Genomic DNA, 17,848 nt, shown 5'->3' on the forward strand with positions numbered 1-17,848 from the left:
ACCCACCGAAACAGACTCAGGTGACGCACCCTGCATTTTTCCAACATGAGCATTGTATGTCACCCCTTCTTTAAAAAGGGGAGTAGGTAATAAATGCACATTTTTTAAAAGAAAAAAACATAGGGAAAACCTATTAAAAGGTTAATCTGCCTCTCATCCCTGTCCCCAAGCACTAAATTTCTGTCCCAGAAGCAACCACTGTCACTTGTTTCCTCCTGCAAACATTCTGAGCGTATGTAAGCACGCATGTCTGCATCCATCTTGCTTTATTTTTACACTAGTAGCATACCACATACACTGTTCTGCCCATTCCTTTTCTCACTTGACAATGGAACCTGGAAGTAATTCCAAATGAATACCTATAGACCTTCCTCATTCTACTCCAGCACACAGCTATCACACAGTTTAGTTAACTGGTATTCCCTTCATGGACACTTGAGTTATCCTGAATCCTTTGCTATCACTGGTGATTATATAAAAAAAAAGATTCCAGATAACAAACCATACATACCCTTGTATAAATGTGTTCGCAGGAGAAATTCCAAGACGTGGAGTTAGATTAAGGGAAATATGCATTTTCAATTTTGACAGATATTTTGCCAAAAAGCCCCTAAAGACAATGTATGTGAAGGCCCGTTTCTCTATACTCTCACGAAAAGCAAATCACCAAACTCTGATCTTTCCTATTCTGCCAGGTGTTTAGTTATTCTAATGCATACTTTAAAAAAAGATTTTATTTATTTTTTAGACAGAGAAGAAGGGAGGGAGAGAGAGAGGGAGAGAAATATCAATGTGTAGCTACCTCTTGCGTGCTCTGCACCAGGGAACCTGGCCCGCAACCTAGGCATGTGCCCTGACTGGGAATTGAACTGGTGACCCTTTGGTTTGCAGGCCAGCAGTCAATCCACTGAGCCACACCAGGCAGGGTCTGAATGTATACTTCTCTTGAGAATATTACTCTCACTACAAGTGAGGCTCAACCACATGTCTTTCCTTTGTTGAGAATGGCCTCATCACTGCAGAACCCTTTCAAGAACAAAAAAATTCTGGGGAGAACTTAGTACTTCTGTGGGCCCTTCTTTTGAAGAAATAAAATTTTACTTATGAAAATGACTTTCAATCAGAACACTCATTGCAAAAGAGAATCCTGTGTTTATAACTTATAGAAATTTTAAAGATAATCTCAACATTAAAACATCAAAATTGTAAAGGTTTTCAATGTCCCCCGACCATTCCATACCCCTCCCACGAACTTCCCCTCACTCTAATTTGAGAAAGACCAGCTGTGCCTGACGCTTTCAGGCAGAAGTTTCCTGTTAGTGACCTAAGCCCTGTTTTAGCAACTATTTTATTTAATCTTTCCATTTCTTGCCACGACACTCCTCTGTAATAGAGCTTGTGAACTCTGGCTTGCATTTTACTAATTTCTGTTTCATTTCTTGGTTACTCTTCCCCACTTAGCAAACCTCCCTGGTTAGGTTAAGTTGAAGAAAACCCTTTCCAACAAGCTTTTGATCACGAAGTCCACCCACAACGTCTGTGTTCCACACTCTCGCACTGAACAAATGCCAATATGAGTATGTCCGTGTGCCGATACATGTGTCTGAGTGTTTGTGTAAAGGTTATCTATTTGTGTTAGTTGTGCATATATTCCATCTTCCCATTTAAACTCTTGAGATTCTCGAGGTTTTTTCATTCATATCCCATTTTATCAGATAAAATCTGCCTGATGGTCCAAGTAGCCAGAGTTACTGTAGGTACCGTGCTGTGCTACCACTGTGCTCTCTAAAGCTTCATTTGCCTCGTACCAAACCAACCTTTGTTGCTTCTGCTGGCTTAATTTAACTTTTACTTAAACACACTGACTTACTAGGGAAAGTAAGCTTTACTTGTCTTTTTTGGAAGTCACGTTTGCCTATACATACAAATATAGAACTTAGCAGACTGCAATCAGAATTCCTGTCTCGGGTCGCAGCTGAAGCCTGGGCTCCAAACCTGGACTGTCTGGGTTTGAATCTGGCGCCCACTCCTTACTTGTTACGCATCTGGGGCAAGTTGCTTATTGTCCCTGACAACATTTTTTTAAACCCATAAAATGGGGATAGTAATAATTCAAAACTCACAGGACTTCTATGAAGATAAATTGAGATAATCCAGGTAAAGAATTTAGTATGGTGCCTATGTCACAGTAAGAACTAGCTTTTCAACAAAGTTTCATACAAGTTCTTTTTTTTTCAAAGATTTTATTTATTCATTTTTAGAGAGGGGAAGGGTGGGGGAATGTGAGAGAGAGAAACATCCACGTGTGGTTGCATCTCACGCTCCCCTTGCTGGGGACCTGGCCCGCAACCCAGGCATGTGTCCTGACTGGGAATGAAATTAGTGACCCTTTGGTTTGCAGACTGAGCCACACCAGCCAGGGCAGTTTCATACAATTTCTTTTTTAAAGTTAGGTTAACTTTCTCCTTTCATTTTATACAACTAGCTTTCCTACCCACATGACCATTAGGGTTTAGACCAAATTATATCCACAATTCAATGTCAACTTAAGGCAGCAATTTTCAACAGGTGTGCTGCAAGAATTTTTAAAACATGCAATACTTGACTATTTAGTTAGGGTCACTGACCTCTTTTCCCTTAGATTGTCAACTAAAAAAAAGACAACAGCCAATGCAACAATAGCTGTCTGGTGTGGCTGAATCAAAATTATACCTATTTTTGCCAGATCAGCAAAAATATAATATATTTTTTGGTGTGCCACGGAATTTTGGTAATTAGTTTATGTGTGCCATGAGATGAAAAGGCTAAAAATCACTGACTTAAGGTAATTCACTACACAGACAAGAATTTATAACACAAATTATTTTATGCTTGCATATATTAGAACTTACCTCTTAATACCCAAATGGCACCATCTAGGCTTCCACTTTTTAGAAAAATTTCTACTGCAACATTCACAATTTGACATCTTGGTGCCAACTTCTCAGGCCCTGTAAGTCCTTTTAAACTTGTAAAATGTATTTTTAATTCATATAGTGTATCTAAGACCTTCCTTCCCTAGAGTAAAAATAAAGAGCAGTAATTGAGAATCACTCATGTTGAGTAATACAGAGATACAAAGTCACACTGATAATTACAGGGAAACCAACTACCCAACTGAATCATCATTCTAGACGGAGAGTTCTCAAACTGCTCCAAGGGGAGCAAGCAAGGCTTTGCCTCCGGTTACCCGCCCACTCCACCGGCCCCTTGCAGCAGCTTCTCCTTCCATGTGTTTTATACACCGTGCTTCCCCTAAAGATTTCATTCGGCAAAAGGATTTCATGCCTTGGTGTGGGAAAGTATTGGTTATAAGTTCTTACACTTTTTCTGATGATTATCCTGAGATCCAGGAGGGAGAGAAAGTGAAAATGAAGATAACTGAGGTAAAGAATGATAGTGAAGAAAAGGGTAAGACTGTTAGCTGAAAACTGTTTCTTTGATTCAGCAGATTATCTCATGGGCTCTACGTATAGACTGTCTCTAGTCTGGACATCAGAAATTGGACATACATTATTATTTTACATCAGGGTCAGCGCACTTTCTCTATAAACAGACAGTAAACATGTTAGGCTTTGCAGGTCACATTTGGTTAGTTGTACATTCTTTTTTGGTTGTTGTTTTTAATTTCTAACTCTTTAAAAATATATAAAAAAACACTCTTAGCTCTTGAGATGTACAAAAACAGGCTGTGGACCAGACTTGGTCCTTAGTTTGCAGACCTTTGTTTTATATCACATTTTATAGTATTTGGAGTTAGATGCATGTAAGTAGTGGGTTTTCAAGAGTTCCTTTAGTTTAATTGCAATGATTTTATGTTAAAAAAAGGAATAGGTTTCATTAAAAATACCAAGATAAAATATTCATTCTAAATAAGATAGTGAATTTTTTAAATCTTCATTCGGGGACATTTTTTTTTTTCATTGCGTTTAGAGAGTGAGGAAAGGAGAGAGAGAAACATCTGATTCAAGAGAGAAGCGCTGACTGGGTGCCTCCTGTATGCACTGGATTGGGGATTGTATGTGCCCAGACAGGGAGTGAGATCGAGGATCAAAACTGCAATCTAGGTATGTGCTTTGGCTGGGAATTGAACCCACAACCTTTAGGTCATGGGCAATGCTCCAACCAACTGAGCCACACCAGCCAGGATGATGGAGAAAATTTTTAGTTAAAATACAAACACAAATTCACCAGCCTCTTAAGAAATAATAATAACCTAATAAAATTAAAATATACTCTAAAATTTGAACAAATTCAATCTGGGTTTTTAAAAAGGTCTTCCTGTTAGGTAGTCCTTAATTTCTCAAACATTAAATATCCAAGGTATTGACACTATGACCAACCTCAAGCTAGACCGTAGGGCCAGGGCCAAGGTGCCTTCTGCCCATTCCAGGCCTACCGCCCAAAAAGTGCTAAACTGCTTGGAAGCCTTAGAGACCAAGGACCTTTTGTACAATGATTTTGTCTTGTTTTTAATTTTAAAAAGTTCATGACTTTTTTATGTGTATGAGTGACCATGTACTTAAATGCAACTGAATTCATTCAATTTTGAAATAACTGCTTTATAAGAAGAAAATAACAAAAGATACATATTAATAGTTGATTCAATAGTGGCTGCACTCTTAACTGTTCCGCATTCTATATTATTCTAGCACTTCCTCCCTATTTTGGATTTTCCTGTCCCCTACTTTACTAAATCTATAGCCCCACCTGCCACCCCTTAGGGAAATCTAAAGAATGATAGTATAACACGGTCTGGAACCACTAGACCACTTCTATGGTGAGCTAAACTTCAAAGGTAGCATCAAGATACATGGTATGTAGTGTTCCAGAGCACTCTAGGAAGTAGTGATTTTTTAAAGGGGTTCTATTAATTGTGAGTATCCTGGTTTCATTTTTAAAAAGGTGTCTTGAACTCTTGCAAAATTACAAGTCTACGGATGGATAGTCAGGCACTGGTGAAATAAATTCTGAATTGAAAGTTGCTTCACATAAATATGACATTTAGCACAGCTTTCTAAGTGTTCCCTCCACTGAAACTCTTCCTAGTAGTCAGTCAGATGCCACCTCCTCTCCACATAGGCCTAATACACCACCTAACAATTCACTTACTAATCTGGGACTCATTTTGTCACTTGTGATGATTATTAGCAAATTCCTAACTTAACATATTCTGTTCAAAAATGTAAAGCAAACACTTTCTATACCAAGCCCAAACAAAAACTTAATGACGTACCTTGGACCACTGCAGCAGCTTGTGATAGAAGTACATAGCACTGATTCCGATTCTTCCCAGCAAAGTTTTATCTACTTCACTGTTCTGTGGATCTTTGCTAACTGGAACACAAAGCAGGCATATGGAAGAAAGTGAAGCAGTCACATAAAATGATGAAAAGGCAAGTTAATATGGAATTATTGATATGCCACAGACACCAGGTGTCGGCAAACTATAGCCCACAGGCCTGTTTTTAGATATAAACTGTGAACTATGATTTAAAAAAAAATTTAAAGAGTTGTTTGAAAAGAAAACAAAACTTTGTGACACAAAATATATGTGATGTGTACAAAGCCTAAAATATATGGTTCTTTATAGAAAAAGTTAGCCGATCCCAGATAAAGAATATAGCAGTGAAGAGCTCATGTTTAAAAAAAAAAAAGTCTCAAAAATACACCAAGTTTAGTGACTTGAAATAGTGAAGATTATGACAACTTTAATGACTGAAAAATTCAAGTGCTTCGGTATAATTTGCTAGCAATAGTTTTACCAATCTGAATAAAGAGAAAAATAAGAACATGAAACGTTTGATATTAAAATATCAATATTTGACCTCATATCATTAGTCTAACTTACTAAATAAATGGGAATATTTTAAAAACAGAAGATGTATCTGTAACCTGTAATATTAACTTATCCTCAACGTGGAAAATATTAAGAGCTTCACATTCCTGTTAAATGAACATTACATCACCCTAACACACAAGACTCAGACCAAAACAGTGTCACTTTACCTGTTTCAGCAAACTCACAAAATGGAACAACTGGTCTTTCTTCTTTATAGTCTTTTGTTAGTGTTTCAGCAATACAAGTACAAAATCTCTGGAAATCTGCAAATTTTTCACAGCCCGTTTTTACCTTAAGGTATAAATTTCCCAATTTGGTCCAGTCACTTTTTTCTTTACAATGCTATCAGAATTATTAAAAACAAAACAGAAAAAAGAAAGCAAGCTGTCATTTATGCAAACATATTATGGAGCAGGCATACGCAGTCATTAGATGCACAGGAATTAATAAGACATAATCTCTGCCAAGTTCATGAACTTACTAACAAGTGTTACATCAGTAACATGCTATTGTACAGTTTGCTTTTCTGACTAGTGCAGAGCAATGAGTTTTAGATGGCAATGTACATTTATTTTACCTAGTTCCTAATGTGCTTATGATGCCACCCCTGAACCTGAACTAGACAGTGGAGATAGACTTTATGGAATTTCTTCTATAAAAGGGGTTACAAAGTAAATTTCAGTAAACTATTATTTTCTATTATAAACTAAGCAATAGTTTTTCACGCCAACCAACCAAAAATTGTTTAAAGAATGTAAATACTAATTAAGATTAGACCAACAAGTACTATATGAGTATAAAAATGATCTTAAGTTAAAGTGTAAAATCATCCTGAAAGTCCTGTATTTCTTACACTCTAAATGCTAGGCGAGTGCACGCTGACCTTGGCTTTCCCTATCATTTCACGTACCACGGCCATTCGTGCATCACGACAACTAAGTCAACTTTCTTGTGCACTGAGTTGAGTGAGTCTGCCCCACGACAGGAAGTAAAGGCTAAGCTTTAGATTATTAAATTTTAACATAAGTTAATTTTGAAACTAACAAATTATTTCCAGAATTATTTTTAGGATAATCAACAATTCTAGAAATTATGTTTGTATCTCAAAGTATTAAAAAAAAACAAACTAGCCCTGGCTGGTGTGGCTCAGTGGACTGGGTGCTGGTCTGTGAACCAAAGGGTTGCTGATTTGATTCCCAGTCAGAGCATATGCCTGGGTTGTGGGCCAGGTCCCCAGTAGAGGGTGTGTGAGAGGCAACCACACATTGATGTTTCTCTCTCCCTCTTTCTCCCTCCTCTCCCCTCTGTCTAAAATAAATAAATAAATAAAATCTTAAACAAAGTAAACTTCTTTTCCTTGATTATTTTTTTCCCACGTAACAGCCACATTTCTAAAACTTTTCCTAAAATGGACTTACTAATCAAAGTTTCTAAGCAAAGATGCCAGCAATTTATTTAAAAAATAAGTGCCATACCTCTACTTCATTCAAGGCTGAGTCTAAATCACAGGTCCAGTTCTTTTTAAATTGCCTCATTTGTAACCTTTAACAATAGGAAAGTGTTAATTAATTGAGCACCTCAAAAGTCATTATTGCTCCTAATTCATTTATTTTACAGTTTATACCTAAGAGACTGGAGGGAAAAGAATGCATTAATATACTATAAAAACTCTTTAGAGCTAAAAAAATCAACTTCTTAAGTACCTACCTCACATTATTTCCTCCCCAGGCCATAGGCAACAAGGAGAAAAAAAAGTAAATTCCACACAAAACTGTAGCTTCAAATAATTGTGAATAAAAAGAGAAAAAAAATTAAATCACAGCACTTGATCTCTAGTTCCCACTCCATCCTCACTGCTCCAACAAGCAAAGTCAGATCAAAACAAAAACAAAGCAATAAAAAAAAAAGTCTGTGGGGAAGAACTAAAAAGGGAAACCACCAGAAGGATCTAATAACAAAACCACTACAAAACTAAGTCCACACTAAGTTTGAAAATGCTAAAAAGCATAAAAGCTTCTGCGTAGGCAGAATGCAGGCCACACAGAAGGAACTAAAAAGTTTATATGATTTAAAGAAGGCAACCTGAAATGCAAAGCTTGTGGGAGAGAATAAAAGACCAAAGTGAAAAAGATAAGTACCATTTGGCAACTGAAAGGAGGAAAAGAAGAAAAAAGGGAAAGAAGAGGGTATGACAGCCAACTATGGGGTCAGCGTTGGTAATTAGTCCCAACGTTCTACAAATTTTATTACAGATCATTAAACAGGAAGAACCACTTCTTAATTCCTTTTGTAAAGCGAGTACAACATTGATACCTAAACTAGATAAGAGACAGGACAAACTGTAGAACAATATTACTCATAATGGTGATGCAAAAATATTGATAAAATATTAACAAACAGATCAGCTTTGTAAGATGCAAGAGTTATGGGGATGGATAATGGTGACAGTTGTAAAAACAATGTGATTGTATTTATCTATTTATTTGAGATGTTAATTTTTTTAATTCAAATTATTTTATTGTTGTTCAATTACAGGTATCTGTATTTTCTCCCCACCCCTCCCCCTCACTCCCTCCAAACCCAATGTGAACGTATTTAATACTGCTGAACTGTACACTTAAAAATGGTTAAGATGGCTTTATCAACATTGTATCAGAGGTATGAGACAATACAATTTAGACAAGGCAGATCATTTAACTGAATAAGTAAATAAATGTAGGAGAAGGGGCAGCTCTTCTTTAGTGAAGAATTCCAACTAATAAATATACAAGAAATGGGGAAGACACAGAATCACGACTGGGCAAATACCAGAGTAGCAACCTGCAGGAAGGATCCACTGATGAATACTAAAATTAATGCATGAAGGGGTGAGGCGAGGCAGGACACTGGGTAATGCTAAAGTCTCTCCCTTGAAATGCTTATTAACTACAAAGGGACAAGCAGGAACTGTACAGTGTAGAGACTGGCAGCTGACATTTTTAACTAAGCGCTCAAGGTAAACTTAACCAGCAATAGGAGACAGTGATACCATGTGCCCCTACTATGATGCACTGAGATCTGTAGTTGATAGATTTGTACCAAAGTTAACTTCCTGGTTTTAGTAAGTGCACTATTACTATGGTGGATGTTCACATGAAAGGAAGCTAGATGAAGGGTACATGGGAAGTCTCTATACTAATTTTTCCAACATTTCTGTAAATCCAAATTATTTCAGAATAAATTTTTAAGCCATTAAATGTATGTTAACAAATTTTGTAGATTATAGACACACCTATATTCTCAGTGATGTCCTCAATATAAATGTTAGAATTTTTTGTAGCAGCCTTATCTACTGAGAGTGAAAGCTTTTCAAAAGAACTATAAACTATTTAATTAAAAACTATAATAAAAATCAAAGTATGAGTGTTTATTAAATCTAATTTCCCTAGCCCAGAAGAGGGTATTTATTTCAAAGTGTGCCAGGGAAATTCAAATATAAAATAATATACTATTTTTTTTTCTTTTGCCTTGAGGCTGGGTCCACATCCCCAACCACAATCCATACCCTTTAACTAACTACCGTTACTTGCCTACTCTTACCTTCATCAAATAGGTCACCAATGTTACTGCCTCTGAAAAAATACTAAACAATTGTTTTGAATCAGGAGCATAGGAAGGGGCAGAGCATGTGAGGATACAATTTTCAAAATTAGGGGCTGTAAAATAAACTGTAAAAATATTTGTGTGATTGTGCCACTGAAAATTTAAAAACAAAGGCTGGTTTGTCCTGGAGTCCTCCTGTACCAAGACAACCTTTTCCCAGTTATTGCATGAAGGGCAGAGCTGTGTAACTGTCCTGGGCACAAGGGTACTGCTGCTTCGCTTGAACTGGGATGCATACACTTCCCCTGTGCCAGCCGCCACTGAACCTGGTAGGGGACTGACATCTGCCAGCCATCTGACTCTCTGCCATAGCTGTTTCTGCCCAAAATGCTAAGTTATCAGTCTATGGCTCAGGGGACGAATAACATAATTTGGAGACTTTTCTCTATGTATGTACAGTTTAATAAATTTTGTTGTAAAACGATGGCTTTCCTTTTACTCAATACAGCTATATTATGGTACTACTCTTACAATTATCATAGTTTTTTTGAAGGCCTTTGGAGGCCCATAAGTTGAATAGGAAAAGTAAGCAGTGAGAGAGAAAATGGAAGGAGAGGAATTAAAATAATTTTTAGCTAGCATGACAAGAGGGTGAGAAAGAAAAAAGAATTAAAGTAATTTATATACATATAAGAGAATGTGTTAAGTGGAATTAAGTTGTAAACCAGAGGATACGAGAGATTCCTTTTACACTTGATGGGCACTGAGATGCAATCGGATACTGAGAAAGATACGGTGAGGCTGGCCAGGAGGGTGGGCTAGAGGCAGCGTGACCAACAACGATGACACTAAGACACAGCGTGAGACGGGAGAAGGGCTTACAGCGGGCAACCAGAGGTCTGGACATGGGAACCGAGATAAATGGTTTGCCCTCATCCTTTATAAGTCCCCCCCAAACATACGTATTTTTAGCCTTAATTCTAATAATTTTTCTTACCTGGGTTTCATTTTTAGAACTGCAGTTATTTCTTGTTTGGAAGCCTGCACTTGGTACAAAAGCTTAACAATATAGTTGAAGTGTTCTGGGTCAAGCACCATCCCAGCTTTAACAAGCTGTGGAAGAGAAAAAACATTTTTTCTTTAGCCTTACAGTAGTCATTCTTATAAAAATATGAAAGAGTTGAAAACCAGTATGTGTGAAACAACTAAGACACTGATGGAAGTGAAACAGGCAAGTAGAATTAAAACTCCTTAAAAAATTCAGCCGTATTTTCTTTAAATATTTGAGAACTACAAGAAGACACCCTACTTCAAGAATTTAAAGTAAAAATGAAAATCATTTGAGCATGCCACTTGAATATTCTTCCTGTTCTCCAAGTTACCTCAACAATTTCGTCACTTTACCTGCTGTTTGCTACTCATTCTGTCTTTTAGTACAGCACTGATGCACACCTTGTCCCTGAGTGGGAACTTCCTGAGAAGTGTACAACTGACGTCTGCTACAACTACTAGGGGTCACCAGTAATATCTTATTGAAAAAATTTCCAGGCAAGTAATTCTGTCCAGTTTTGTCATGTGGAACTAGAGGTGTTCACTGAAATACTTCTTCAGCTGCTACAGTAGTTTCAATGCTGCTTCCTAAAGAAAATGAGGGTTTTTCCTGCTATTAGGCTTATTCTGAAATGGATGGCTGGGCAGTACCAAATAACAGGAAGTATTCAACAAAAGTAAAAATTTTAATATTATTTAGAGAGACATTAATTTTTTTGTTTATGCCAAATATAAAATTTAATTCCTAGCCACCATTTTCTATTTACTTTCTTGTTTTGGTCAAGATTTTCTATTCACATATTTACTCATGTATTTCTGTTAGAAATGACCTCAAATCTTTGTAAGAGGAGGGTTTTCTGGAATCATCCTTCAAGTGCAGACCTGAGGATAGTTCGTGAATCAGAAAGGAGCCATCCGGAGTGCTTGGGACTATTTATTTAAGGGGAAGGCCCGTCGGTCACTGGAGCCGGTTTATAAACTCTCTTTCAGGAGAAAAGAAACATTCCAGAAAACAGAAGTCTTTGGTATCAAGAATGTGAATAAAAGGCAGTTTAAGAACATAAGTGGAAATGATTATTTTCTTGAAAATCATTTTTCTAAATCATTATTTTCGTTTCATTGATTATTCACTACCAGAAACTAAGAGATAAAATAAAATCATACCTTGCAAAGGATATCAATTAAAGCAGGCACAGCATTCCTTAATTTCATAGTTGCCACATACTCAAATATTTCTAGTAATATTTTCACAGTAGGCTGGATGAAACAAAAAAATCACACTCATTTTCATGTCTTCTTTCAGTACACTTTAGGTATCTCAAATTTGTTTATGCTGAAAACACAAGTGTCCTCCAGGAAGTCTTCAACAAACATGGAAATTTAACGGCTAAATTATACAAACTAGAACTATAATCGAGGAATTAACTTAAAATATTAACAATGATATATTTTCAGGTTACTTACCAGCATTTTAACCATTATGCTGAGGTTCACTACCTGAAACACTTCTTTCAATAAACAATGCTTGAGTAGAGAATTCAGAAGGTCATTCAGCACTTGTAAATCAAAGTGTATACCAGGAGGAAACTTTCTGTAGTACTCCATAAATATGTTTACTGAAGGTGAAAAAAAATATATTAAGGGCATTTACTAGTTTTAAGATATTCACCTTTTCTAAGTTGGATAATTTTTCTTTATTTAAAGATTGAGTAGTAGAAATTCATTTTCTTAAGGGTATACTTGTAGTATCAGAAATATCTGATGAAAATAATTTAAAGCCAAAGTTAATGACAATGGCATGTGAAGCCAACCAGGCATGTTAGAAACTAGAAGGGAAGCTAACTCATGTGCTCTTCACAAAAAATAGGTCCGAACTGCCTCCTACATCATGGTCTCAATATGAACTCCCAAGAGAGTTCCCTTCAGGCAGTGGCCTAGTCACGTGTGAGAAACTGTATAATTTGGGGATAGATGCAGACTGTTTTGACATATACCCATTCTTGTTGTTTTAACCCCACCAACATAAATATTTGTATATATGTTTTATATATAAACTTTTACTGCCTAGGGTCCTATTGTTTCACCATGCGAGCAAATGAACTCTCTCAGCTTTTACCTATATTTATCCCTCATTTTTGAGGGACAGTTTTGCTAGATATAGAGTTCTTTGATGACAGATATTTTCTTTTAGCATTTTGAACACTGACCCACTGCCTTTTGGCCTCCAAAGTTTCTGCTGAGAAGCCTGCTTATAATCTTATTAAGGAGCTCTTAAATGTGATGATTTTATTGTTTTTTAAGAATCTTTGCTTTTGGTTTTAGTGAGTTTGATTATAATGTGTCTCAGTGTGAGTTTCTTTGAGTTCATCTTACTTGGAGTTTGTTAAGCTTAGATATTTATATTCATGACTTTGACCAAATTTGGGACACTTTCAGCAGCTATTTATTCATATATTGTCTCTGCTCCTTTCTCTTTCTGGAAGTCTCACAATATGTATATTGGTCTGTTTAATGGTGTCCCACAGATCCCCCTTAGGCTGTGATCACTTTTTTTCAATGTTTCTTCTTTCTGTTCTCCAGACTAGGTCATTTCCATTGTCTTATCTTCCTGTTTGCTGATACTTTTGTCTGCTCAAATCCATTTTTAAATCCCTCTAATGAGGTTTTCATTTCAGTTATTGCACATTTCAGATCTAGAATTTTTTTGGTTTCTTTTTGGGTTTTTAAAATCTTTTGTTGATATTTCCATTTTGGTTCATACATTGTTTTCTCGACTCTCTCCATGTCTTCCTTAGCTCTTTAAGCATCTTTAAGATAGTTGTTTTGTCTAATATATCTGTTATTAGATTTTTTACAGAGAAAATGTCTATTGACTCAGGTTTTCCTTTGAATGGGCTACCTTTTTTCTGTTTGTTTGTATGCCCTGTGACTTTTAGTTGAAGTGGGCATTTGAATGTACTGTTCTGGTAATAATAGTGCTCAGATTTTTCCCTTCCTCAGGGTTTGCTGGGGGTTTTTTTGTTACTGCTTTAAAATTTTTTTCATCATTATTGTAGGCTGTCTCTGTGGGAGAATCTGCCTGAAATGTAAACTTAAGGTTTTCTCAGGTCTTTTCTGAGCATTTCCCTGGGCATGTGTGATCACTTAAAAATTTTCCCTATATATTCAATTGTTTTGAATGTCCTCATTTTTAATGTCTGGTTCCCAAAGGTAAAAAAGAGAAAGATGAAGGGAAAGAAAAAAGGTACTAGTTCTTTAAATCCTCTGGAAGTCACTTTAGCAAATGGGGGAGGCATTTGGCTTTCCCACTTAAAAATACTAAACTACTTTCAAACTATAAGACACAATAGCACACTGTTCGAAACATATTAATGAATTTATAGTAATCATTCCATTGTCTCATACCTGCACGTTGTAGTAAACACAGCTCGTTGATACTTATATATTTCTTAAACACATCCATGCAAATCTGCAAAGATTGCGAAAAATTTAAAAATTACCTTTTTATTTTTCATAAAAATTACAGAAATTTCAATCCTATCTTTATGCTTATACCAATTTTCTAAAGTGAACTTAAAGCAGTGGAATAAAAAAGCTGATGTTAATTTGAAATGTATACTGAATTTATTACAAAAGCCCTAATTAGAGAAGCTCTGTCAAAGAAAGAGTCAAGGAAACAGAGTCATTTACAAGAAATTGAAGAAGCAGGAAAAATCCTTGAACATTATAATAAAGACACCTTCTTTAGGTCATTTAAAAAATAACCATTTATTGACTCAAGGATAAACACACTTACCAGTGGGTTAGAACAGAGCACCTAGAAGTAGACCTATTCATATATAATTGGCAGATTTATGTCAGGGTGATACTTCAGTGCATAGGGGAAAAATGGTCTTTTTAGTAATGATGTTAGGTATTCTGGGGATCCACATGGGAAAAAATATGTATCTTGACCTCACATCACAAATAAAAATCACTTCTGAATTTTGGCTTAGAGTTATAAATGCAAAAGATAAAACAATAAAACTTTTATAGGAAAAAGAAACATCTTAATGATCTTGGCAAAGATTTCTTCAATAGGATGGAAAAAGTTAACATCATAAAAGAAAAACTGACAAAATTGGGCAAAAAATTAAGAAAGTCTGTTTATCAAACATACCTTTAGGAGGGAGAAAAGGCATCCTTTAAACAGGCATCTGCAATATTTTGTACATATCCAACAAAGAACTTGTATCCAGAATATGTACAGAATTCTTAAAATGGATAAGAAAAAGACAATCCCATAGAATATAGGCAAAATATTTAGAATTTCCAAAACGGGGATATGCATATGTCCAATAAAGATTTTTTAATTCTTTATTTTTTTATCCTCACCCAATGACATTTTTTCCATTGCTTTTAGAGAGAGAGGAAGGGAGGAAGAGAAATATTGATGCAAGAGAGAAGCACTGATTGGTTGCCTCTGTTACATGCCCCAGCTGGGGATCAAACTTGCTCAGACCAGGACCGAACCTACAACACTTCGGTTACAGGATGATGCTCCACAACCAGCTGAACCACACTGTCCAGGGCCAATAAAGATTTTGAAAGCTGCTCAGCTTCATGAATCATCAGGGAAGGCATCACTTACCACCCATCAGAAAGGCTAAAATTAAAAGGTCGATAATACCAAGAGCTGAGGAGGATATGAAGCAACCAGAACTCTCAGACATTGCTGGTGAGAGTACAATCTGGTAAAACCACTCTAGGAATGTGTTGCGTTATCTACTCGAGTTGAACCTATGCAGACCCTATAACCCAGCAATTCCAGTTTTAAGTATAACCCATCATAATGTGTACATATGTTCACCAAAAGACATAACATTGACAGCATTACTATTGTAATTACCAAATTTAGGAACTGCTCAAATGCCCATCAAATGTATATTTATCAACAGACATACTTCGATATATTCACATAATGGAACTTCAATATTACATAGCAATGAGCAAGAAAAGTCCACAATTAAGTTTAAAAAAAAAAAGAATCTTAAAAATACCAAGGCAAAGAAATCAGATACAGCAGAATGCAGGTTGTATGATTTCATTTATATAAGGCACAAAGTCAGGCAAAGCTCCTCTATTAGGGGTAAATGAAAATCTATATTAAAATGTATGATGAGATGGTTATTAAAACATTCACTACTTCAAAGACTCTACATACTTTACCTTTTCATCCCCTGGCTCGGGCACATGAACAAACTTACACTGTGGTCGCTCACAGCCACGCACTGTATTAAAATGAAATTTGCAATATCCAGGGGGTATCATCAACCCAAAGGGCTTCTGAAACACCTAGAAAATAGGAAAAATTCCCTTTCTGTGTTAAATGTAAAACACTTATTATACTCAAGTGAGAAAGCATTTGAAGCAATCGAAAATATATACCTAAAACAGTATTAAGATAAATTGCTGACTTTAAGAAAAAATAACACTTCAAACAATTTACATTTTAAAAAACAATGAAGAAATAAATTAAAGTAAGCTCTGTGATTTTTTTTTGCAATTTCCGTTACTGTAAAATATTCTATCCAAGTTATTATTGTTTGCTTGTACCTTTAAAAAAAGTTTATATATTCCCTTTTCCTTCTTGTGTACCCACGCTGTTTGCTTTCATAAAAAGTTAATTCTATTACAATATGCATCATATTTCAAATGCATTTATTAGAACCAAAATTTTCCTTAGCTTTTCAAATTAATAGAAAAAGGCAAATGACAAACTCAAAGCTTTTTACAATGAACTTCTCCCATAAACGGCTCTACATCACTATTCCCTTTCATCACAGCGAATATTCGCCCTGTGTTTCCTGTTTTGGATATCCAACCCCTCTTCTGCTTTTAACCTCTTATGTTATTTGTGAATATCCTCTGAATCACTATGTGTTCTCTTCCTGTTATCACCAATCCCGATTCAAAATCCACATAATGTCTCAAGCTGCTTGACAATGATAGGGAAATATAACCAGAAAGGCCCAAAGTATGTACTGTATAAAATTATTATTTTCTAAAATGGGGTCTTACCCTTACAGTCTTTTCCCTCTTAAATATTTCACAGGTTTCAGGATTCTGCAACTTTAGGACACAATGTTTTCCTGGAAACCTGAAATCTATAAATGATTGAGAATGACATCATACACCAATAGGTCACAACTCATTTCTTTCATACAATGAAACACATGACCACTACTATCTGCTTTAAAGTTTCACTTTGGACTATGCGTGCTCAGTTCACAGACTGTGCTGCCGTGGAGTGTTCCTGTGAAATACAGGATGATTTACATATTGGGTGCTCCTTAAGCAGTTCCAGGATTATAAGCTAAGATGCTGTCTTACAAGCCTTACACAGCAGCATTGAGCACTGCATTCAAATGACTGTCTCTAAGTTAAACAGGCAAGTGTTACACACAACAAGCTTTTCTAAGGGAAGATGACTACAGATACAACCCCAGGTGCTTCAGCTAAACTGTGCCCCCTCAAATTCATATGTTCAAGCCCTAACCACTAATCTGACTTTATTTGGTAATGGGGCTTTTTAAGGAAGTGTTAAGGTTTAATGGGATCAAATGCGTGAGGCCCTATCTGACAGAGTGTCTTTATAAGAAGACACACCAGAAAGCTTGCTTCCTTCTCTCTCTGCACACGCATCAAAGGAAAGGCATTGTGAAGACTTAGCAAGAAGGCAACCAAATGTAGGCCAGAAAGAGAGCCAGAAACTGAACCCTGACAGAACTTGATCTTGGACTTCGGCCTTCAAATCATGCGAAATAAATTTCTGTTGTTTAAGCCACCCATGCTATGGTATTTTGTTATCACAGCCTGAGCTGATGAATATACCAGGCATCATACCCCTTAATGTTGGTCTTTTTTTTTTTTTTTTTAAGATTTTATTTATTTATTTTTTAGAGAGGAAGGGAGGGAGAAAGAGAGAGAGAAACATCAATGTGCGGTTGCTGGGGGTCATGGCCTGCAACCCAGGCATGTACCCTGATTAGGAATCGAACCTGTGACACTTTGGTTTGCAGCCCGAGCTCAATCCACTGAGGTACGCCAGCCAGGGCTATGTTGGTCTTTTAAAATGAAAATTAGGACATTGAAATCTTTTTTCTAAAGATAAAACAAACTTTTTTATTTTAAATAATTTCATTTTTACTTTGGCAGCATCAGATATAATTTGGAGCAAGCTAACGTTTTTTGCTGCATAGCTTTTCAGTCATTTTCATATGAAACACACATGGATTTCCAGGACAAAACACGTGGCTATCGCGGGTTTGCTGCTGTAGCACATAACACCAGGTG

At 36.2% G+C, this 17,848-nt stretch overlaps 1 protein-coding gene across 1 annotated transcript in view; it reads right to left on the bottom strand.

Moving 5' to 3' along the window:
* TOPAZ1 (testis and ovary specific TOPAZ 1) overlaps nucleotides 1-17,848 on the bottom strand; it is a 51,063-nt gene that overhangs the window by 11,539 nt on the left and 21,676 nt on the right. The window contains exons 7-16 of the mRNA XM_045857364.1: nucleotides 16,574-16,659; nucleotides 15,722-15,847; nucleotides 13,919-13,982; nucleotides 11,978-12,129; nucleotides 11,678-11,770; nucleotides 10,461-10,576; nucleotides 7,357-7,423; nucleotides 6,049-6,223; nucleotides 5,276-5,376; nucleotides 2,892-3,057 (exon numbers count right to left, since the gene is read on the bottom strand). Of these exons, the coding sequence (XP_045713320.1) occupies nucleotides 2,892-3,057; nucleotides 5,276-5,376; nucleotides 6,049-6,223; nucleotides 7,357-7,423; nucleotides 10,461-10,576; nucleotides 11,678-11,770; nucleotides 11,978-12,129; nucleotides 13,919-13,982; nucleotides 15,722-15,847; nucleotides 16,574-16,659 (1,146 nt within the window). The remainder of the gene's footprint in view (nucleotides 1-2,891; nucleotides 3,058-5,275; nucleotides 5,377-6,048; nucleotides 6,224-7,356; nucleotides 7,424-10,460; nucleotides 10,577-11,677; nucleotides 11,771-11,977; nucleotides 12,130-13,918; nucleotides 13,983-15,721; nucleotides 15,848-16,573; nucleotides 16,660-17,848) is intronic.

The sequence above is a fragment of the Phyllostomus hastatus genome, unplaced genomic scaffold, assembly GCF_019186645.2.
Source record: "Phyllostomus hastatus isolate PE091 unplaced genomic scaffold, TTU_PhHast_1.1 phas_scaffold_129, whole genome shotgun sequence".
NCBI lineage: Eukaryota > Metazoa > Chordata > Mammalia > Chiroptera > Phyllostomidae > Phyllostomus > Phyllostomus hastatus.